The sequence below is a fragment of the Gallus gallus genome, chromosome 2, assembly GCF_016699485.2.
Source record: "Gallus gallus isolate bGalGal1 chromosome 2, bGalGal1.mat.broiler.GRCg7b, whole genome shotgun sequence".
In the NCBI taxonomy this organism is placed as follows: Eukaryota; Metazoa; Chordata; class Aves; order Galliformes; family Phasianidae; genus Gallus; species Gallus gallus.
This window is the reverse complement of record NC_052533.1, coordinates 921,093-944,874: the sequence shown is the minus strand read 5'-3', so window position 1 is coordinate 944,874 and position 23,782 is coordinate 921,093. Positions and strand designations below refer to the sequence as shown.

The following is a 23,782-nucleotide window of genomic DNA, read 5'->3' as shown; positions in this document are numbered from 1 at the left end:
AACCATCAGGTAGAGTGGTAAAGGGAATGCTCAGAAAGGAAGCAATGGAGAATGCTGCCAGGGAAGTATGTAATGAACAAAGTACATGTTCCCCAGCCATGTGAATTAGAGGACAAAGAATGAAGAAAGCCAGGAGATGATCAAAGACTCCAACCTCACCACACTGCCTGCTCTCACCATCTCTATTCTCATTGAACTTAGAAGGAAAAGTCAGGAAGCCTCTCTGTCCTTAGAAAGCAAACCCAGCCAAGAACTTGACAGTAAATAAGGACTTGTAACTCAGAGGAAAGCATTTTACAAGAAAAAGAGACAAAAAGAGGCAAATTAACATGTATGAAATGTATTACAGAATCACAGAATGGCTTGGGTTGGAAGGGACCTCAAGGATCATGGAGCTCCAACCCCACACCACAGGCAGGCCCACCAACCTCCCCATTTCAGACCAGCCCAGGCTGCCCAGGGCCCCATCCAACCTGGCCTTCAACACCTCCAGGGATGGAGGGGGCATCCACAGCCTCTCTGGGCAGCTGTTCCAGCACCTTCCCACTCTCATAGCAAAGAACTTACATTCTTGGTTTATTGTTGGTTTACCAAGTAAGAATATGCCAAACTAATCCCAGTGGTCGCTCTAAAGATGCACTGCTAACACAGAGGGCACCAGAATATCTGAAGTGGACGATGCAAGGGCTGGGTTACATTTAATCTCATTTCTACTGACAGTACAAAATCCCCATGCACTTGGAGACCAAAATGCGTTTCTGCTGTGTTTCCAGCTCATCAGCTAGAAATGAGAGAAAGAATGATGGACATGGAGACACCAACCAACCACCTGACCAACATGCAATGCTGATGTGACCACCCAGGACCTGCAACCTCACTGCATTCAGAAAAGGTACTTCCAGGAAAAACAAGGAACAAATGAGACATCACTGAGAATGCTGTGTGCATGCAGTCCTCATCCCCCATGTTCAGGGAAGAAACACTGGGAAGAATGTGTGGAGAAGAGCAACCAACTGAAACCAGAGCCATCTTCCCAGTGTGAGCCACGAGTTTCCTATGTCTAGTTTAACAATCAAGGATTTGGGCTGGGGAGAACGAGTTTTCCCCGTAAATATCTGGAAGCAGAGCAGAGCTATTTTTGCGCAAGTGCTGTGTCAAGAGAAAAACAAACAGGTATAAACCAGCCCTAAACACAGATAAAGTGGAAAGCCAGGAGAAAGATCCTGATCAGATGAAATTGTAGAAGAGTTTCACAATAGCCACAGTGGTGTCAAGTGAACTTGCTTTAATACAAATCTTGCACGCTTATGGAAAGGATTATATGGCACTGCTAACTGCCACAGAAGGGGTAACCTTGGACGACCACTCCTGACCTCTTAGCCTAAGTCTCTAATTGGAGGGTTCCTGATAATTAACACAGGCTGAAAGATAGGTAAGCTCTCTAGCACAAACGCCAAAGTGCTGCACATGCAGGACTGCTGTGACATCCCTCAGCAGCAGCAGTTTTGAGAATCAAACAAATTCAAAGCTGATGATCAGACTGAAAAGGCCATAATTGAGAGGATGGCTGTGTGCAGTTCTGCCTTTCACACCAGCCTTACCAAACAGTGGTTACCTGTCTCTCAGGGCATGGTTCCGAATCTCCTCCACCAGCTGGAAGACGCGGGACAGCGGCGAACGAAAGACATCAACAGCAAGGAAGTTCTTCTGCCATGGGGAGACGGTGGCTTTCACAAAGATCTGCTGGATGTAGGCCACGGGAGCACCAACATACTGCGGGGAAACCAGAGGGAGAATGGGAGCACATGGTGAGCTGGAAGATCACAGCCTGGCAAGCTTTCAGGAAGGGGTTTGCCAGACTCTCCCAAAGTAGAGGTGAAACACAGCAGTAGTAACCTAGCATCAACTTGAGTTAGTTGCATAAAGAAAAAGCTCTCTGTTGCACCAGGAAGGGTAGAAGAAGGTAAATGATATCAATCACAATAAGAACATGCATGGAGAGAGTAGAGAGAGAAATATTAAGCCAACAGGCAACTTCCCCTTTACAGAGAGTTTGGAATGAAAAAGAGCAACACGGGTTGCAAAGCATCATTTCAGAACTGCTTCCTGATGCACTGGATCAGGTTATCAGCCCTGTTGGAAAGCAGCAGGGTTGCACCTTGTTCATGCCAAAGAAATGTTCGTTCCTCACCCTGAACATCAGGATCTAAGTCTAGTTTACCTGTGCGGTTTGTACCACCCAACTGGCTGCTGCTTAGGTTGCATGCCTTCCTATGGCATTAGGAAACTGGGGCTTGTTAGCCCAGAACCCATCATTAAATTGCCCAAGGACAAAGCTATCCATGTCAACCTTGCAGAACAGGCCCTCACATAGCACTTCAGAGCCTTCAACTCTTCCAAATGCCTAGCATCCTTTTTTTCTCTTTTAGAACCATGGAATGGCTTGGGTTGGAAGGGACCTCAAGGATCATGGAGCTCCAACCCCCCACCACACACAGGGCCACCAACCTCCCCATTTCATACCAGCCCAGCCTGCCCAGGGCCCCATCCAACCTGGCCTTCAACACCTCCAGGGATGGACGGGGCATCCACAGCCTCTCTGGGCAGCCCGGAGTAAGAACAACTCTTACTTTTCTAGACTAAGACTAAAATCAGATAAAACCACAGCCTAACCTCAGCAACCACACAAAGCAACACCAACCAACAGCATGTTGTCCATGGCTGACCACAGGTTTGCAGCCAGGGCAGCCACCCCCAGCACAGCAGGGCTGTCTTGCTGCTGCCCCACAGAGCTCCCCATGCAGACATACCCAGTCAGGGCGCTCGCTGAGATCTCCCTGCTGTGAGACCACATCTGGGGAGGGTGGAAAGTAATCCTTCACTGGGGTGCTGAACTCCACAGGTCCTGTTCCAGGTAAGGGCAGCTTAAGCAGCGGGTAGCTGTGGTTAAGACAGAAGTGAGAAACATTGTCATTGGGGTTGGTTGGTTGGTTGGTTTTTTTTAAGCCAGGCTTTTAAACAGTATCCCAGAAGAGCTCAAAGAATGAATGGGCAGAGTAACAGGAGCCCACTCCAGGTTACACCCAGCTCTGCAGGAGGGAAGGCACAGCCACAATATAACAGTGCTTCAGCTCTCATGGGAACAGTTTTACACATTTCTCCAACACACACGAGAGGTTTTCTCCCTTGGAAAGGGACAGGCAAGAATCCTGGGAGAAAAAAGGGAAAGTTGGTAGTGCTGGAACAGCCATGTCGCTGCTATTCCACAGCCTGCACAAAATCATCATATCAAATCACAGAACCATAGGATGACCTGGGTTGCAAAGGACAACAATGACCATCCAGCTCCAACCCGCTGCTATGTGCAGGGTCGCCAACCAGCAGCCCAGGCTGCCCAGAGCCACATCCAGCCTGGCCTTGAATGCCTGCAGGGATGGGGCACCCACAGCCTCCTTGGGCAACCTGTGCCAGTGTGTCACCACCCTGTGGGTGAAAAATGAGATCATTTATTGTACCTAGATGGCTCCTTTCCTGACCTAGCAGCAATCAGCTAACAGCACAGCTAGGCAGCATTTATCTTCTTTCTCCTTTGCCACTGCAATCCTCAGGTCACTATAGCACAATAAATACCTAAAACTATTCGAAAGTTGAAACACTGAGGTTTCAGAGAGTTATTACCTTTAGTTTTTCCACCATTCTGATAAAACCTGAATTTAGCTCCGGAGAGTCTCTAAAGTCATTAAAACTATATGAGAATGGAACTGATGGAAAAAGCAAGACTGCTGCTCGCCAGGTATTGTCCGACCACTGCAGTGGTGCACAAAGCAGAGCTCAGAGCTTCCAGGGCTTTCTGACGCTGCTGCTTCTGCCCTTTTGTGTGAGATGCATGTCAACCTATCAGGCCTCAAACTCCTGGCACGTCTTTTAGTACAGCCAAGCTTTTCAGGCAGTGCTGTCAGCGTAAATATAAAGGCCTTGGAATTGTTTCCACGCAGTACTCTGCTGGCTCTGTTAGGGATTAGCTTGCATCATCAAAGGCCATGGAGCGGATAAGCAGCAGCTAAAGATAAGGCTTCAGACTGAACAACAAAAGCTGAAAAAGAGTAATGGAATCAAAAGCAAAGCTTGTCAGATTTGCTATTTTATTAGTCTGACAAAAACACAGCATCTAATTATTATCATTCCATTGTGCAACGGAAAAGAGGAGAAAATGAAATAAAATGATGTGATAATGCATCAGAGGTGAAAATGCTCAACAAAAGCCCCGGTCTGGAGATGCAGCACAGCCTCTTTTCCTTTCCCAAGCAGCAATCAGTTTTGGCCCTTTTAAAAGACAGCTGTTTGTCACAGCTGAAAGCAAAGGCTGCAGAGATACACAGAGCAACCACTGCATGTCTGAGCCAGACTAAGACAGATAGCAGTTAGAACAGAGAATATGAGATATACAAAGCTGAATGAGCTCAAGAGGTGACCGAGGTGACGGGTCCTGCTGGTGCTATCAGATAACAGAACCAAGCAGAGCCTGGTGGTACCCAGAAGGTGGTGAAAACTATTTTGTATAAAGATGAAAACAATTACAACGGGCACAATGAGCTCCTTGGGAGGATGCCTGACCTTGGGAAGAACCCTCCCGTGGATTCTCCATCATTGGAGATGCTCAGATGCCAAGCAGGTGGGCACTAAGCCTGACCCCAAGCTCAGCCCTGCTGCGAGTAAGGACCTCATGCACTGCAGGACCCACATAGATCAGAGATCTGAGGGCTCTGCTGCAGCCTCCTGCTGAAACCAAGCCCAGCAAGAGCATTTTGCTCAGGGCCACGCCACCAGGGTGTGTATATCTCCAAGGACAGAGGTCCCACAGCCTCTCTGGGCATCTATTCTGATAACTGATCACTCTCTCAATTAACAGATTTTCCCTTAAATCCATCTCACATGTCTCTTACCCACTGCTATGGGCAGCAGTGACATCACCCCTGCTTCTACTTGGAATGAAGCCCTTTGGTTCCTCAGCCCCCCCCCTACCCCCACCCCTTGATGCCCTCCTTGCTGAGAGCGCCGCTGGATCCGTCCCAGCACAGCAATATTTCTGAGCCCCAGCCCAGCTGCAGGACAGCAGCTGTGATTTCACAAGGCCAAACAAGGGGAGGACTGCCCCCCTAGCCCTGCTGGCTGCACTCCTGATAGCACAGCCCAGGATGCCGGTGTTGGGGTTCAGCTGCAGGGCCACACTGCCTGACTCATCCTTGGCTGCAAAGCTGCTTTCCAGCCCACCAGCTCCCAGTCTGCACAGTTCCAGGGGCTTATTCTGTTCAGTGCAGGACTCTGCACTTGCTTTTTTTTTTGTCTCCATTGAACTTTCCAAGGTTCGCATCAATCTTCCCAACCTGTCAACGTGTCTCTGAACAGCAGACACCATATGGATGGCTCTCCCCAGCCTGGCACAATCACAACGTGGGTAGGAACACACCGTGCACAGAATGGCAGTGTGGCTGAGCTGGTGGCACCCGAGGGTCCCCCTGCAACCCCCCCCCCCAGCAGGGACCCCCAGGGCACGGTGCCCAGCACCATGGCGAGGGGTGGGAGATCCCCAAGGAACCCACAGCTGCTGTCCCTGTGCAGGGCTGTGCAGCACAAGGCCAAAGGATGCCTCCAGGTGAAGTTCCCTCAATCAGGTCCTTAATAGCAACGTTACACCTTGGGGATTGGGGAGCACTTACAAGAGCTGCTGGCAGAGTTGTGGAAGCAGCAAGGAGACAGGAGAACAGCTAGGAAATGGCTTAACAACCCAAATTACCACAGCAGTCTGGAAAACAACCACCTGGTCATCAACACTGAGGTCTCACCAGCAGTGAGCATGTCATCACAGCAAGCAGTTCTGGATTCTGCCATGCCCCCTCTGTGCTGAGGCCATGAAGTGACACCAAAGGAAATGCAACTCATCACAGATTGCTTGGCTGCAGCTTGTATGGAGCTTTGTTGGGAATCCAGCAGATGGTTTATTTTTCTGCTGCAAACGTTGTTTTATAAAATCTGTACAGGGAAAGAAGCCAACCACTCCCATCCTGAAGGGCAAGCCACCTCCCAGAACACTGGGCATGGCAACTCACAGCTCCTGAAGGGCTATTTTTAAATGAACAAAGGTGAATTTCTTCTTGGTTTGTTGTTTTTCTCATGTTAGGAACTTCCTATTCATCCAGGACAGCCAACACAACCACAGCTCCCATATGCCACCACCCCCTTCAGGCCTAAGCTCAGTGCAATCTGAATCAAGCTCAGCCCTTTCCTGCAACTCAGTTGTTTAAATGAGGTCTATGGAATAGGATTGGTGCTGTAAGAGATCTGTGTGCTCCTTTCAATGCATGCTTTTAACACACCCCTGCAGCAAGGAAGGAAGGGGAGGGCAGCATCCAATGCAGCAGGTCACTCAGACTGCCTCTTTCTCATGTGATGCAGATTTTCTCTGTCCCCTCCCTAGCTTTGTGCAGGTCACACTGATAGGCTCCTCCAGCCTCCTCTGTGTGCACCCAGGCTGCTCAGACAAGCAGAGCCACAGTGCCAAGTAATACATAATCCTCTTCATCTCCCATTAGGTCAGTGAGCCCTGATGCTAATGCCCATCACTGTTAAAGGAGCACGGCAGCATTTCAGCCTTGTGCTTACAGCCAGTGCTGCAGTACAGGCACCCACCAACCAGCATGTGGGCACAGCTCTGCTCTAACAGCCTGCCACAACAGGAGCTGGGCAGCCTATGTTGCCCATGCTGCTGTTTTGCAGCAGGGCTCAGGAAAAAGACTCACCCTTGGGTAAGCATCCACCAAAAGCTTCCTCCTCTTGAGCCAGCCACAGCATGAATGGATGCCCCCAACAAGGGAAGGGGTGCAGGGGGGGGTATATATTTATTAATACCACAATAATAGCACCAGAACAGTCTGTTTCTTTGGAGATACTCAAGATGTGTCTGGATACCAACCAATGCAACCTGCTTTGGCAGGGGTTGGACTCAATGATCTCCAGAAGGCCCTTCCAACCCTTGTGATTCTGTGAATATTGGAGCATTTATGCTTATGTAAAGTTTTGATGTCTGATGAAAGAACACACAGGATGTGCATTCCAGCATACATTTACTGCAAGCTGTTCCAGAAAGATGTTAAGAGATGAGTTCCGGAATGTATTTAGCCTTAGATCCGGACATGGTATGAGTGGATCTCCTCAGTGGCACCTGAGACCAACAGCAGGCAAAAAGTGAAAAGATAACAGTGTCACCATGAAATCCAATGGGCCTATTATTTCAGACATCAGATGTCAACAAAAAACCAATAAAATTAAATTCAAAGCTGCTGCTGAGGGGTCAGAAGAACGTCACAGCCACTAAACATGGCAAGGACAGCAGGATGCTCCCTCTGCACTTCTTACCCCCCAGAAGGGCTCCCAGTAAGTTCCAGGACGGTGATTTCCAGCCTTCAGGTTCTCTCCTCCTCAAACTTCCCTATGGCAAAGATTTGTTTGACCACCAGGGAAAGAGGTGAACACCCAAACAGAAAGCACAGAGCAAGGAGGGGAGAAAAGGGAGATCTGAAAATGGGTCACAGGAAAGTTCAAAGAAAACAAAAAAGGGGTGGTTTTGAGGAGGGTTTTTCAGATGTTCACATAAATGCACCCCAATCCTCTGCAAATGGAAAAGAAAAACAGATTGTCTGTGAGTCAGCATGGCTGAATTGAAGCACAAGCACTTGCTAGTTGCCAAGCACAAGGTAGGTTCAGGCAAAAATGTTCATCCAGCTACTTTACATATTTTCAAGACAGCTTAAAAGGCCAAGAGGGAGAGGTGCCAGGGCAGCCCGAGGCAGCTGGCAGCACCACAGAACTGCAAGCCCTACCATTGCATATTCCTCCTTCACAGCATCAAAGCGGAGATCACCACCACCCCCAAACAGTCTTCTGCTGGAGAACACGAAGGAAGGCAGAGCTGCCAGCTCTTAGATAACAGAGGGTGGTGATCCACTGCCTTAAAATAGCTGCCACCTCCATTTTGCTCACTGCAGAACGAGCTCTCAAACTGTTTCAGGCCTAACCCAGCTATGGCAAGGATAGGAAAACCTGAAAACCCACTGCTAATAGGAGAAATTTGGGAAAAAGGGCTCTGCCAACAGGCAGAGGAGGCAGGCATTGGGCAGCAACAGTTCCCTGTTTAGCATTACTAAGTGCATAACCAATAGCTGTTTCTGATCAAATGACATTTGCTTTGCACTGTCTCCCACTGACAAGGCCCTGAAAAATCTGAGCAGCACAAGTGAAGATTCTCCCTGTCCTGCCCCCAGTTTTCTTTGCCCTGAGAAGCAAGGAGAGGTGTTGTTACACAGAGCTTGCTTCTGCTTTCATCAGGCACTCCCATAGGAGCCTGTCCTCTCTGTGTGTTTGGAGCACGAAGAAGCTGTCAGCAACTCAGCTCCTCTGGTTATCACACAGGATAGCTCAAGCCTCTCAGCAAAATGTGTTGAAAAAAGTGCATGTCCAGATAGCTTTTGGGATACCCAAAAAGGAAACTCCACCACCTATCTGGGCAGCCAGTGCCCAGACTCCATAACCCACGCAGAAAGAAGCCCCTGATGGGCTCCTGAGCTCCAGCTTGTGCCCAGTGCCTTGTCCCAGCCTGAGCACCACTGAGCAGAGCCCAGCTCTGTTCCCTTGCAGCTCCTGCAGAAACTTAGGGCCATGGTGGATCCTCTGTGCCCCCATTCTGCTCTATGCTGAGCAGCCCCAGCCCCTCTCAGCCATTCCTCCCAGCAGGGCTGCCCCAGGCCCTGCACAGGATCACAGAGTGGTTGAAGTTGGAAGACACCTCTGGAGATCACCTATCCCAACCTCTGGGAAGAGTCTGGCCCCATCCTACTCCTCCTTTCAGATCCCCCCTCCAAGTCTTCTCCAGGCTGAACACTCCTCACTGAACTGCTCCAGGCTCTTTGTCATCTCAGCAGCCCTTCACCAGACTCACTCCAGTACGTCCAGGTCTCTCTTGTACTGAGGACCCACAAGTGGACCCAGTGCTCCAAGTGAGGTCTCATCAGTGCTGATTAGAAGGGGAGGATCCCCCCCTCACCCTGCTGGGCAATGTTCTTCCCAGTGCAGGCCAGGATGCTATTGAACCTCTTGCCCACAAAGACACACTGCTGGCTCGTGGCCCCTCGCATCCACCAGGCCCTTCTCTGAGAGCTGGTCAGCCCCCAGCCTGTATTGGGGCATGGGGTTATTCCTCCCTGTGTGCAGGGTCCTGCACTTGCTTTTGCTGGATGTCAAAAGATTCCTCTCTACCCATCTCTGCAGCTTGCCAAGATCCTTAGGAATAGGAGCACAGCACTCTGGGCCATCAGCCACCCTTCCCAGCTTTCTGTCAGCAGCAAACCTGCCAAGGAGGCTCTCCATTCACCTCCATTCCTTCATCCAGATCACTGACAAACATGTTAAACAAGACTGGACCCAGGACTGTCAGTTCTCACCTCACTGTCCTCATCTAGTCCACGCTTCCCAGGTTTGTCTATGGCGATATCATGGGATACTGTTCCAAAGACCTTGAAGGCCAGGGAGACAACACCTGCCCTCATGTCTCCAGCCAGCTGCCCTAAGTCAGGCTCTCTCCCGTAGTTTTCCTTGTGGGATACAAACCCACTGCCAACAGAGCTGAGGGTCTCTTAACAGCCATGCTGGACCAAAACATTGCCCAGATGAGCTTCTACCTTGATGCTGGGCCTTGATTAGCTCTGCCAGCTTCCTTCTCCAGATTTCAGCACATCTCTTTTTTTCTTTTTGAAGTGAGGTTGGATGAATCAGTGAGATTTCTTCTAAGGAAATGGGACACCTCTGCAATAAGTTGGTGCCCAGGACTGTTACTCAGAGCCCTGCAGTACGACTAAGGAACAAAATGAAGATGTGACACTCGCAGCCATCACAGCAAGTTCCTCACCTCACCCTGGAGAAAGCTTCCCCAGGAAGCAAACACCAACTCCTGTAAATAACAGCACACAATGGCTCCCAAAACAGTACTCACTCCATACTATATGCTAAACAGGCCCACAGCTGATCCAGTTTTGCATGCTGGAAGGCTGTTTGGATGCACAGAGTTTAACATGCAGCAGTCAGCCTGGTGATAAGTGGAGCAATGGAGTAAGTGCACAGGGAATGAAATGTACACCACATAGCATAGGTTTGAGACTCGACTTCAGGCTTAAGTGAGTTAGCATATTAGCTAAAAACTCGTCTACATGATTATTACAGTGCTTGTGAAGTTTCCTGCCCTTCTCCATAGACAGCCAGTCACTGAGGTGACTGCTGGCCACTTTTGTTCCTATTATTTTGTACCATTTTATACAATCAGGCATTCCGATTAAGAAAAGAAATTATAGTCTTTGGTTTGGCACTCTGAAAAGCTAATGACTATCTTGCTCCAGGTTCTCACCCTCAGAGTCCCTACCCATTTGCTAGGGAATGAGCTTCCAACGGCTACAGTTGTGCTAGCCACAGAGCTAACAACTGCATGCACCCACACACCACGAAGATCAGATTATTCCACACTGAACAAGCAAGGAGGGGCAGCCTCTTGTATTTATGAGATGCTCCTTGAAGAGAGCGGCCCCTGACGTGGAGCTATGGCAAGAATACAAACCAATTTGAGCACAAGTCAAGGAGCCTGAAACACAATACAGCAGATAACACTGCCTTGTTGTATTGCAGGTGGATATAGATATAAGCAGAAATGCAGAAACGATGCACAGACTGCAACTGCAAAGCTACCCAGCCCCAAGAAAACAGGAGTTCCTTGCCCTCAAGTGACATGAGAGTATGCGTGCTTTCTTCAGCACCACTTCCTTTTTCAACCTGAAAAATGCAGAAGATGATCTGCCAGGAAGGAAGCATGATGGGGGGAGCACTCCAAATACCTTGATAAATCAACACAGCTCTTACACTGGAGAAAGTTAAAGGGGCTCCGGAAAACAACTCCTGTTCATCACATAGCATCCCACAGCTCCTTCATAAACTTCGTAGAACAAAAAAGGCCTACGGACAATCCTTAAGAGGTGAGGCTGCTCAGCAAGGCTAAAGCTGCTCAAGCCAGGTCAGCATCAGCCACGGAGGCACAGGGCCACATGCAGGCAGTTTCTGCTTCCAGAAGGTTGGATGTGAGGGGGAAGTTGTTTGCTATGAGAGTGGGGAGGTGCTGGAACAGCTGCCCAGAGAGGCTGTGGATGCCCCGTCCATCCGTGGAGGTGTTGAAGGCCAGGTTGGATGGGGCCCTGGGCAGCCTGGGCTGGTATGAAATGGGGAGGTTGGTGGCCCTGTGTGTGGTGGGGGGTTGGAGCTCCATGATCCTTGAGGTCCCTTCCAACCCAACCATTCTGTGATTCCAAGGAGGAGACTCCACAATCTGGAATACCTACTCCAATGGTTCAATATATTCACAGTGAAAGCATTTTCTTATGTTTAAACAGAACCATTTGTGCTCCAGTACATGCCCATTGCCACTGAGTCTGACACCAGCACCACTGAGCAGAACCTGGCTCTATCCCCTTGCAGCTCCTGCAGAGATTTACAGCCACGGTGGATCCCCTGAGCCTCCCCTGCTCCACGCTGGGCAGCCCCAGCCCTCTCAGCCTCTCCTCCCAGCAGAGCTACCCCAGGCCCTGCAGCACCTCGGTGGCCCTGTGCTGGATTCTCCTCAGTATGTTCAGATCTTGTGTGGTCCACAGCTGCACCCAGCACTTCAGGTGCAGCCTCACTTCCTATTTAGTTAGGAAATCAGATGGAGATGCTTTGTTCCCTCTCTTCTTTTATCCCACACAGAAAGATGAAACCTGGCTATGAATGCTCCCCACAGCAGCAGCCCAGGACAAGCAGCACTTGGCAGGACTCACCAGCAGGCCAAAATGCAGAGGCCAGTGAAGAGGATGATGGGGATGGGGTAGGAAGCACACAGCAGCCCGTGGTTGTAGAAGGCCCGCGATATCCTCTCACGCAGCTTTTCAGTCAGGGTCATCCTCAACCACTGTCACCTAGCTGCCATGCCGGGACACATCAGGGAGCCAGGCAGATCCAGCATGTGCAGCACCTCCAAGGCACTGAATCCACCTACAAAGAGAGAGGAAAAAAAGGTCATAAAAAGAAAACAAAAATAAACATTACCAACTTGCTTTAGAAAGGGTTTCAGCTTTGCACCTCCTCAGAAGAAAGGGAGAGTTTGTATGAGCCCAGAGGCAATCAGATCAAATTACTAGGCTTTGCCTAGGAGAAGAAAGGGTAGAAGATCTAAGAGAATGACCACAGCTGCCATGAGCTGCAGCAGCAGAGCTAGGAACCAAGCTGGCTGAAAGGAAGGAAAGAAAGGAGGTTAGCAGTGAAAGAATTCAGCAGCACTCTGAGGAGGTGCCAAAATGCCAAGGAGAAGAGGACTGAGGCTATAGCTGTGACAGCACTCCCAGGGAAGGGCTCCTGGACACTGGGCACCTCCAGCACGACGGCTGTGACACACAACCAAAGGGATTAGCACAGGTTTTACAGCTCAGACAATCTAAAGGAAGTTATTTTTGGTTGGAGGAAGATCAAGGGGGGGGGAGGGGAGGAGCATAAGTAGCCACAGTGCATAAGGCTGAGCCAGAGTACACTGCACAATAAGGTAAACCAGTGCAGATGCCTCTTGTCAGAGTGTATTTTGACCACGTCTACCAACGGCAACCCAAACTGCCATGTCAGAAGTGGTCAATGAGCTATTTCATTCACCAACAATAAAGCATGCAACACAGAAAGCCCTAAAAAAGTGGCTTTCTAGAAAAGGTGGAGCAAACAAACCTGTCCTCAGACTTTTTCCTTTGTCTCTAAAGGGGCTAAATGCAAAGCACGTGGCTCACAGCAGTGCACGCAGAAGGGGAAGTCCTGAATGCAGGACACATCTTCCTGTAGTTCAAAGCTGTGGGTGCTCAAGAGCTGTACTTTTATCTGAGAGGAAATGATGACATTTCCCAGCCTCTTCAGAGCAACAGGAGACCCAAAGCATGGGAGATAAGTCACCCTGACCACAGGAAGATGTTATTCACGGTTGCGCCCCATAGCTCACTGCAAGGCTTCAATATGGGCTTAAACCTTCTGAACTCCTCATTTCACCACCTTTGATGGAAAGAACACCACAAGAGGTTGGGGAGGTCCACAGGCAGGGAATCCCTTTAGGGTCATTTATGCACCTGGAGGGTTATTAGATACATTTGCCTGCTGAATATCCAGCAGTACCTGTACTGAAAACTCAGTCTGTGTTGATGATAGAACTGGAAATTACAAAAAAAGTCAAGTGGACCCAAAACTTCCCCTCACTGAGGATTCTCCTCATTGTGACTGTGGCTGGAGCTGCATGGCACCGTGCTGGGGCTCCCACGCAGAGCCTGCCCCAGCTGCAGGGTGGGTTATCTGGAAAGGTTTGGGTGCTGCAACCTAAAAAGAAATGACTGAACAAACAGGGCTGTAGGACTGAGCAACAGCTGCAGGGCTGGCTGTCCACATTGGGCTGCCCATTCAATCCAGTTTGGGACCAACACATACCTGCAGCAAAAACACCACGCACAGCTCCCTAACAGCAAATCAGGTTACTAGCACTGGAATGGAACAGCTTCTACCAAATGCAAAGAGGAAAGGGTAGTTTTCACTGGCTTCACCCACTGTGAAACATCAGCACTAACAAGGAAACTCAAGTGTTCCACATCCAATATTTGCTTACTAGTTGTTCGAGAGCCACACTCTCCATTCTGAAATCTCTTCAGCTTTGCACTACAGCAGTGCTCATGAGGATAAAAGCAGGTCCTATTCAAAGAAAACCTGATGTAAGGACAAGTATTAAAATAGAATCTGTTCAGGAGACTTTCTGTTGTTTTTTTGCATGACTGCAAATCCAAGACAAGGTCTGAATGGCAGCAAGCAGTAGCAAGACATCTCCTTATGGCTTTGCCATACAGTATGTTGTGCACCTCGTTCCCTTCAGCTACAAGAGATGGGCACACAGGGAGATGGAGCATAAGAAACTTAAGTTAAATTTATTTGCTATTTATTTGCTCAGATAACATTGGCACAGGTTGCCCAAGGAAGCTGTGGATGCCCCATCCCTGCAGGCATTCAAGGCCAGGCTGGATGTGGCTCTGGGCAGCCTGGGCTGCTGGTTGGCGACCCTGCACATAGCAGGGGGTTGGAACTCAATGAGCATTATGGTCCTTTGCAACCCAGACTGTTCTATGATTCTATGAAAGAAGGTTTACTAAGAACAGAGATGTATAAAGGTCCCCTGGTTGCCCTGTGCTGTTGTCACCAGATCACCAACATCTGCTCTCCAAGCACACAAAAGCAAGATGGGCATCCAGGCAGTCAGATTCATCAATCCAGCATGGGCTTCCAAGCAGCTTCCATCTGCAGAGGCATCAGTTATAAACTTCAAAGTTGCACAAAATAAGAGACTGATGCATCCAGGACTGATGCTACATGAGACAAAGGCAGCCAGAGCACACCAGAAGCGTTCTGCTACATGAGGGAGAACAGACCTGATGTGGGGTGCAGTGAGACCCTGAGCCACAGAACAGCATGCAGTGAGGAGAACCCCTCTTACACATCCCTGTGCCACCTCCTCCACACAGCAGCACTGTATGTCCCGTAGGGACACACACACACAGCTGCTGGTATTCCTGGGCTACACCCAGAGCACACAAAGCCAGAGAGATCACTGACAGAGTTTACTGCCTGATCTTCAGTCTATGCTCCACCTGCAAAGGTCTCTCCCATCTCTCTCCCTGCAGTGCTGGAAGCTGTCACCCTTTGGTCCCTTCAGTGAAAGGAGCAGTGCCAGCTGTTGCTGGAGCACTCACATCCCAGCCCAAAGCATTCTGGTCTCAGCAAAGGGATAAGGGGAAGAAAGAAGGGAACACTCCACAGTTTCCACACTCTCCAGCAATTCTGACCACTGATGTGTGAATTCTCCCTCAGTGAGGGCCAGGAACCAAACACTTCTGAGGACTTCAGAGATGGGAAAGCAAGAAACATGCCCAAGACACAAACCTCCTTCATAGAAACGCTACACAATCAGCTCTCACACAAGTTCCTATTCTCCATTTGCATTCCCATGAGAAGAATAACGTGCTTTGTGCTGTCAGAGGACATGGAGGTCACGGCGAACAGAATGCTTCCTATGGGAAAAGCACAACCGAAGCGCTCACCCTGCAGGCTGGGGCGGACCCCAGCACAGGACAACCTGCACCACCCCAGCCCAGGGCTCTTCTTTCTGCACCCAGCAAGGAGAAACTCTGCAATGAATTGAACTGCGGGCTACTTTCCCTCCATGCTACAGATATTGGCCAAAACAGGCCAAATGTGGCTCTGGGCAGCCTGGTTCGGTGGTTGGCAACCCTGCACATAGCAGGGGGTTGGAACTGGATGAGCATTGTGGTCCTTTGCAACCCAGGCCATTCTATGACTCTATGAACAGCAATTCCCTGTATCCATTCTCTATTAACCATCCATTTCTGCTGCCTTACGTACAGAGCACTGCAAACAGCATTAGGCAGTACCTTCCTGCTGGGGATGAAGTGATAGGAGGCTCCCCGTGAAGAAGCACAAAACAAGAGACATGCTACAGAAATAACTATAAAAATTTTGGAAAACATAACGGCTAAGCTTTCTCCTCTTCCTGCACTCACCAAAGGAAGCACCTTGCCAACCACAAGACAATGTTTCCCAATCTCTCCTTCCCAGCAGCAGAGCTCTTGCCCAACCTAATGGTAGCCAGCAAAGCCCTGGGCTCTACTATTTACTGCACAGGAGGGAACAGCTTCTCTTGAAGTACAGAATCACAGAATGGTTGGGTTGGAAGGGACCTCAAGGATCATGGAGCTCCAACCCCCCACCACAGGCAGGGCCACCAACCTCCCCATTTCATACCAGCCCAGGCTGCCCAGGGCCCCATCCAACCTGGCCTTCAACACCTCCACGGATGGACGGGGCATCCACAGCCTCTCTGGGCAGCTGTTCCAGCACCTCCCCACTCTCATAGCAAAGAACTTCCCCCTCACATCCAACCTCAATCTGCCCTCCTTCAGCTTCAAACCATTTCCCCTCGTCCTGCTGTTATCTGCCCTTTCCAAGAGTTGCCTCCCCTCCTGTTTGGAGGCTCCCTGGAGGTCCTGGAAGGCTGCAATGAGGTCACCCCGCAGCCTTCTCTTCTCCAGGCTGAACAAGCCCAGCTCCCTCAGCCTGTCTTTGTAGGGGAGGTGCTGCAGCCCTCGGAGCATCTTCGTATAGTTCTAGCTTGTTCATCAGGCTGCAGGGATTGGCTTTTCATGCCTTTGCTGTAGTCAAGATTTCACCATTTACTTAGATGGAAGCAGAAGCCACAGTTATAACAATCTAATTAAGAACTGCCAGGAGATTTGGAAAGAGAAGGAATGTGCAGAACTTCAACAAATGGGAGCCGGAAAGCCTTTCCCAAAAGACTTTTCAATGTCTTCTACCTACCTGACCACATATTATCTAAGACTCCACTGAGTGCAGAATGGCAATTCAATTCCTCCACTTGAGCAGGGAACATGCAATGTTCAGAACTTGCTGCCCAACATATTTTTCACTCAATCTCTCCATCAACTGGATCAGCACCAGTTTGCTATAGCTCAGCCAACTAAAGCTTCACCCAACACCAGCTCTGCTGCACAGTCAGCTCTGTAGCACCCTACCCACCCAGCTCAGCCCAGCCACTGAGGCTTCACCACACTTCTGTCTGCACCCAGCATGCAGGCAGGGTACACACAGCTACACTGCAGCGTGATTCCTTAAAGGGCTCAACAGAAATAATAATAAAAAAAGAACAAAATGAGAGCTATCATCTGTTCAGATGGCACGAGGTCAGACTTCCTTCCCACGTGGCACCACCCCAATGGGATGAGATCAAAGCATTACTGGAATTATCTCTGTATTTAGAGCTCCCAGCAAGCTAAGCACCGAGCAGCAGGCTTGGACAGTGACTGCAGTCACATGAAAATCTCAATGGACAACTGAAGTTATGTCTTTCCAGGAATATGAGCCCAAAATAAAAACCCACTGCTCTGCAGAACAGCAAAGGGAAAAATGTTCTGTCTGTAAGCTGCACATGGACAGAAATGGATTTAAGAGAGGCTGAAGGATCATAACGAGTGCCTGATTCTTTTAATAGAGGGAAGTAATTGGTCCCACGGGGAACAGTGTTGTTCAACATACAAATTACCTGGAAAAACAGGTGCAACACTGACATGGGTAACTGCTGTGTGTTCTTCATGGGGGCAGAAGGAACTTCCCACCAAGTGGCCGGGCAACTGCAAATCAAGCTCCATGCCAATGAATGTCGTGTGATGCACACTGGGAAAATAACATTACATGCAAAGGAATGCACATCCTGCATCCCAGGCTGGATGTGGCTCTGGGCAGCCTGGTCTGGTGGTTGGTGACCATGCACATAGCAGGGGGTTGGAACTGGGTGAGCACTGTGGGCCTTTGCAACCCAGGCCATTCTGTGATTGTATGATTATGATTCTAAACTACCTGCTGCCACTGACAGATCAGATCCTGGGGTCCCGCTGGTCAGTCCTCCTCCTCCTCCTCTCAAAGAGGAGGCAGAGCAGAACTAGAAAAAGGTTGAGCAAGAGATCAAAGATACAAAGCAGCTTCCATAAAACCAAACACAAACAATATGGGAAAGCTTTCCAATGTGGGAAAGGTGTTATCAACCAATGGATACAATGGACCTCACAGAAAGCAGCAGAGGACACTGAGGAGAAGTGCTGCTCCCCCAGCACAAGGACTACACGGCATCAATCAGAACTACAAAGCATCAGCTTGGAATAAACACACAGCTGAGCTGTGCAATCTTTACCCCAGGACATCATCCATGTCACATGAGTTACAAAAACAACCAGCTTTTGGGGAAAGTAAGAACAAAAATAGATGTGGAACACAACAAAGGACAGCGGCCAGGCAGTCCTCTGCCCAAGGAGCCCCTCCACACCTTCCCAGAGTGCTGTCCCCTGTACTGAGCAGCACCCACACTCAGGAACAAGGAACTCTTTGAAACGGGAGATAACAGCAGGACATGGGGAAGTGGTTTGAAGTTGAAGGAGGGCAGATTGAGGTTGGATGTGAGGGGGAAGTTCTTTGCTATGAGAGTGGGGAGGTGCTGGTACAGCTGCCCAGAGAGGCTGTGGATGCCCCGTCCATCCCTGGAGGTGTTGAAGGCCAGGTTGGATGGGGCCCTGGGCAGCCTGGGCTGGTCTGAAATGGGGAGGTTGGTGGCCCTGCCTGTGGTGGGGGGTTGGAGCTCCATGGTCCTTGAGGTCCCTTCCAACCCAACCATTCTGTGACTCTATGAACGAAGCCAAGCAGACCTCTGAGCCTGACCCGCAGCCATTCCTGTGCCATGCACCTCACGTGGCTGCTTTTAGAATCATCTGCTGCTTTTTGTTACTGATGTGGCTGCTTTATAAGTGGACAGGGAATTCCTTCCACCTAAAAATATCAAGGCCTGATGCAACACCCGCTGCCATCACACAGCAGTGCCTCACTGTTACATGTCGGGGTCCTAAACCCACCCCCACCTCAGCCAAGTGCTCCTGCCCAGCAGAGGGCTTCCACCATCTCCCTGACCCCAGATGGAGCAGCATTCATTGCAGGATGCAGACAGGAACTAACAGACAACCCTCTATTATTCTTAGGATACATCTTGCTTATAGGAATGCACTGATGGGGCATCAAACGTGTTATTTTAATATTTCTCAAGTGCAGAGATCAGTCATTCCTGTAGAATTAAAACGGGCTCCAAGTGTTGCTGTCACTTACCTACCCATAGGTCTACAGCTCCACTGCTGCAGTGTGAAGTGGTCGTGCCTACATTTGTGTTTCCTCCTAAGGAAGCCATCATCCTTCCACAGCAGTCACTCCCAACCTTCAGACAGCATTCCAGGAGCACAGGAACACCTTGGCCAGCACAGACCCACACCACATCTGTCCTCCTGCCGTGACTGCTCTTTCTAAGAATGCCATTTTCTAAACCTCTCTACAAGATCACCATCTTAGCCAGGCCTTTTGCTTGCAACATGAAATACACAGGGTAGTGCTGGGTGTCAAAGTGACAGCTTTGTCACAACCCATCCTCAGCACTGTGTGTGAGAAGTTTCCCAGTAACAGAACCATAGAATGGCCTGGGTTGCAAAAGACCACAATACTCACCCAGTTCCAACCCCCTGCTATGTGCAGGGTCGCCAACCAGCAGCCCAGGCTGCCCAGAGCCACATCCAGCCTGGCCTTGAATGCCTGCAGGGATGGGGCATCCACAGCCTCCTTGGGCAACCTGTTCAGTGCGTCACCACCCTCTGGGGGAAAAACTTCCTCCTCATATCCAACCTAAACCTGCCCTGTCTCAGTTGAAAACCATTCCCCTTTGTCCTATCACCATCCACCCTCACAAACAGCCAACACTTTCAGGACACTGTTCATGGAACTGAGAAATACTGACAGCAGCCGTTCACTGCCAACGCACCCATCCAAGAGTCATTATTTCTCTCCAAAGATCTGCAGCTGCAATTAATCATTTACATCATGAAATAAAGACCTGGAACCAGTGTGATCCCTTCCCTACAGCTGGGGCTCCTTCCACGCTCAGGATGCATCTCCTGGTTCAGAGGAATCAGGACAGAAATTGGAATTAATGTTTAATGACCTCTATTTGGAAGTGGCCCCTGGATGTGGCTCTGGGCAGCCTGCTCTGCTGGTTGGCGACCCTGCATGCAGCAGGGGGTTGGAACTGATGAGCACTGTGGTCCTTTGCAACCCAGGCCCAGGCCATTCTGTGATTTAAAACAAAGTGAACATCTGGGCCTACAGGAAGAAGAACTGTATGTACTTCAGCTCTGCTTCCCAAACAGAACTGTTCTGCACAGCTAAATAGGCCTTCCACAGCAAATACTGCAAGACAGTGTGCCACAGTGAATGCTTAACATCCCACACCTCGCAAAGCTGCTGAAGGAAATGTGGGAGTTGAGCAGTGTTTTCAGAAGGTGCACATAGCAAGCAGCACATCCATCAGAACATACAGCTTACCGAGCAGCCCACTGCAGCACGACTCTCTCCTAGGCTGGCACTTTGCTTGCAGGCACAGCAGATGGGGATGGACTCAGAGCCCTGCTCAGAGAAACCTCAGCTGCAGCTCTGCGTACACCACCAGGCATTCAGCACTCTCTGGATGCACCCACAACTACCTGCAGGTACAAGTCTGGGCAGAGCACTAGCAGTTTCAAGCAGTCATTTGCATCGATCCATTGCTACCAGGAAATCTGTAAGTCTCTCCCCTCGAAAGCTCTTCTGCTTCAGGGACAAAGCTCACGGATGTACAAAGAATGAGGTAAAGCAGAAGCGTAAAGGTTCTGGAATGCCTCCATGGAACAGCCAGCAGGAGAACCTGGCGATGGCTGACCTGTCTGGGCATAAGAAACACTTCACCACCCAGAGAGCAGACCTGGCTGTGACTTCAGCAGAGGAAGATTAAAGAGCTCCCTTAGGCACCTTCCCCTGACAGCACTCCACTGCTGAAGTCTGCACTGCCCACACAGAGCATCACCACGTCTCCATCACTGCTTCTGCAGCCCTCCGAGTTCCCGCATCAGGTGGGAGTTTGGCTTCTGCCTTCTGCATCAGTGCCTTCCACAGCTGTCAGGGAAAGCATGCAAGGGGTTCCTAGAGCAGAAGGAAAAGAGCCGAATGCTCCCGCGTGGCTCTGTGGGGTGGTGCCCGTCCTGCTCCACACAGAGCCTCCCTCCGACTCCCACAGCTTCAGTGGAATTCTCACCCTGAACCCTGGAGGGCTGGAAGCACTGCCTGCTAATTAGCAGCTATTCACAGGCAGGATGCCAAGTGACAGAAACGAGAGCCCACGGACACCGCTCTGACCACACACCCTATGACATGGGAAGTGAAGATGAGGAACCCTGTATGTATTTCCCTCTATTGTTCCCTCCAGAAAAAAAAAAGCCACAAAAAACATTAATCAGAACCGTTTTCAATACAAAAAGACAAGAGTGCTCCTTAACACCTGCCGGGCTGAGGAGGCACAAGTGAACTCAAGCATCTGTAAGGTGACTCACTTGCATGGGATTGATTTTCAACAGGTTCTACATTACAGAACAAACGTTTGGCAAGGCTGAATAAGCAAGCAGGGCTGTCAGCATCGGACAAAGGGAGCTTTCTGTTATCTCCAGCATCACGCACAACTAAATATTTTCCTTTCTAATAATTCCCAACTAAAACCCAGGGCTGGCAAACCATTAAGCTCTTTCTCCCCAGCAGAGAAACAATCCCCAAACGACGCTGTCAGATAACAAAGTCTGACTCCAACATTGTCTTCTGAGAACAGACTGACTATTATTCCCACGGCATCTTTATCACAATGGTCCATACACCATTAATTCAGCTTTTACCAAAGAAATGCAGCCCTCCTCCTCTCATAGAATCACAAAACGGCCTGGGTTGCAAAGGACCACAGTGCTCATCCAGTTCCAACCCCCTGCTATGTGCAGGGTCGACAAAGACCAGACCAGGCTGCCCAGAGCCACATCCAGCCTGGATCCTCTCCTCATTCACCGCTGCTCTCTCTCATCAGCTGTAACTCACTGTTTAACGGGCAGGAGCCTCAGATTTCCATGCTCTTCCCAAGGGAATCCAGCTCTGCAGAAGAGGCACCGGCCATCCCGAAACGTCAGCGCTGCACGGTCACCTGAGGACACAAAGCACACCCTGAAGACATCACCTCCATGCCCATTCTTCCACTCCTTTATGGAATTAGGACTGAGAAATAACATCTCACAGACTCCGCAGCTGAGGGCTGTGCTGCAGAACTTCCTTATGTTCCTCAGAACCCTCATTTCAATGCACCATCCCAGGACAGGGCAGCAAGAGGGAAGAGCACAGCAGCCCCAGTGCAACAGCAAGTGAGAAGGGCTGAACCCCAAGATGTTACCCCAGGAGGCTGTGGATGCCCCATCCCTGCAGGCATTCATCCCAGGCTGGATGTGGCTCTGGGCAGCCTGGGCTGCTGGTTGGCGACCCTGCACATAGCAGGGGGTTGGAGCTGGATGAGCACTGTGGGCCTTTGCAACCCAGGCCATTCTATGGTCCTATGTCACTCCCTCTCCGCTCTATTAAGCTGCACTACAGACACATAAGTATTTCTGCTCATCAACCCATACCTACTGTACTGTTCAATACCTTTACTTATGAAAGAAGATTAAAATGACTTCTCTAAGTGTAGTCAGAAGAACTTTAAGAACAGACATGCCTAGCAATCCACTGAATAACCCAACAGCGAGTAACCACAGCTCTCTGCAGAGCGCACTCATCACTGAGATTCTGGCACTTTGAATGCTACTTTAATGCTCCTGAGAGGAAAAAAAGAAAAACCACCATGGATTCTTTGCTCTTTTGTGCCATTTGCATGTTTAATTGTCATCTGGAGATGAGATGAGACAACCAGCAGAGCACCACTGTCAGTGGGCACACAGCACAGAGCTGTCCTGGTGGCAGCCCAGCCTCCCTCTGCCTTGCACAGGTAACCCAGGATGTATCATGCCTGTATGTGAAACCCACTGCTATTACAGCAGCAAAGAGCTTACGCCATAGCTGAACGGAAGCTTCACTTTCAGCAGGGAGGTTCTGAGAAAAGAGCTGAGGGTTACTGTGTTAAGGCCACAGCTCTGTCCTGGCTGTAGGACCCACATACAAACACCCATCTGAGGATGTGGATTCCTCAGCTTCAGCCCAACCTGAGGAATCATATCACAGAATGGCCTGGGTTGCAAAGGAGCACAGTGCTCACCCAGTTCCAACCCCCTGCTATGTGCAGGGTCGCCAACCAGCAGCCCAGGCTGCCCAGAGCCACATCCAGCCTGGCCTTGAATGCCTGCAGGGATGGGGCATCCACAGCCTCCTTGGGCAACCTGTTCAGTGCGTCACCACCCTCTGGGGGAAAAACTTCCTCCTCCTATCTAACCTAAATCTCCCCTGTCTCAGTTTAAAACTATTCCCCCTCGTCCTGTCACCATCCACCCTCATAAACAGCCATTCCCCCTCCTGTTTATAGCTCCCTTGAAGTACCGGAAGGCCACAACGAGGTCTCCCCGGAGCCTTCTCTTCTCCAAGCTAAACAAGCCCAGTTCCCTCAACCTTTCCTCACAGGAGAGGTGCTGCAGCCCTCTGACCATCTTAGTGGCCCTCCTCTGGACCCGCTCCAAGAGCTCCATGTCCTTCGTGTACAGGGGTCCCAGGCCTGGACGCAGTACTGCAGATGGGGCCTCACAAGAGCCGCGTAAAGGGGCACAGTCACCTCCCTCTCCCTGCCGGCCACCCCTGTTTGAATGCAGCCCAGAACACAGTTGGCCTTCCGGGCTGCAGGCGCACACTGCTGGCTCACACCCAGTTTCTCGTCCGCCAGGACCCCCAATTCCATCTCCGCAGGGCTGCTCTCAGGGGTTCTCCCCCGGTCTGTACAAACAGCTGCGATTAAAGGCACACAGGCCCGGACACCCGCGGTCCCGCAGTGCGCGCCCGGCACGCAGCCCGCGGAGCGCCGCGTCGCCGCATCTGAGCGCAGCGGTGACGGCTGCAGGGCCGCGGGGCAGAGCCCCCCTCACACAGCGCCACGCGGAGCGGAGCAGCCCGCAGAGCCGGGCAGAGCGAAGCGATGCTCCGAACTGTTAAACAG

At 50.3% G+C, this 23,782-nt stretch overlaps 2 protein-coding genes across 6 annotated transcripts in view; both read right to left on the bottom strand.

The window, feature by feature from the left end:
• Positions 1-23,782, bottom strand: part of GIMAP7L5 (GTPase IMAP family member 7-like 5) — a 598,436-nt gene that overhangs the window by 60,693 nt on the left and 513,961 nt on the right. The window lies entirely within an intron of this gene.
• The window catches only part of SCAP (SREBF chaperone), a 50,578-nt gene that overhangs the window by 26,241 nt on the left and 555 nt on the right, over positions 1-23,782 (bottom strand). For 4 of the 5 annotated variants that reach the window (XM_025147369.3, XM_025147372.3, XM_025147373.3 and 1 more), the window contains exons 2-5: positions 21,697-21,799; positions 11,904-12,117; positions 2,811-2,940; positions 1,616-1,773 (exon numbers count right to left, since the gene is read on the bottom strand). In XM_025147369.3, coding sequence (XP_025003137.1) covers positions 1,616-1,773; positions 2,811-2,940; positions 11,904-12,025 — 410 coding nt within the window. In that variant the 5' untranslated portion in view covers positions 12,026-12,117; positions 21,697-21,799. The remainder of the gene's footprint in view (positions 1-1,615; positions 1,774-2,810; positions 2,941-11,903; positions 12,118-21,696; positions 21,800-23,782) is intronic. The other variant, XM_025147370.3, reaches the window with a different exon arrangement.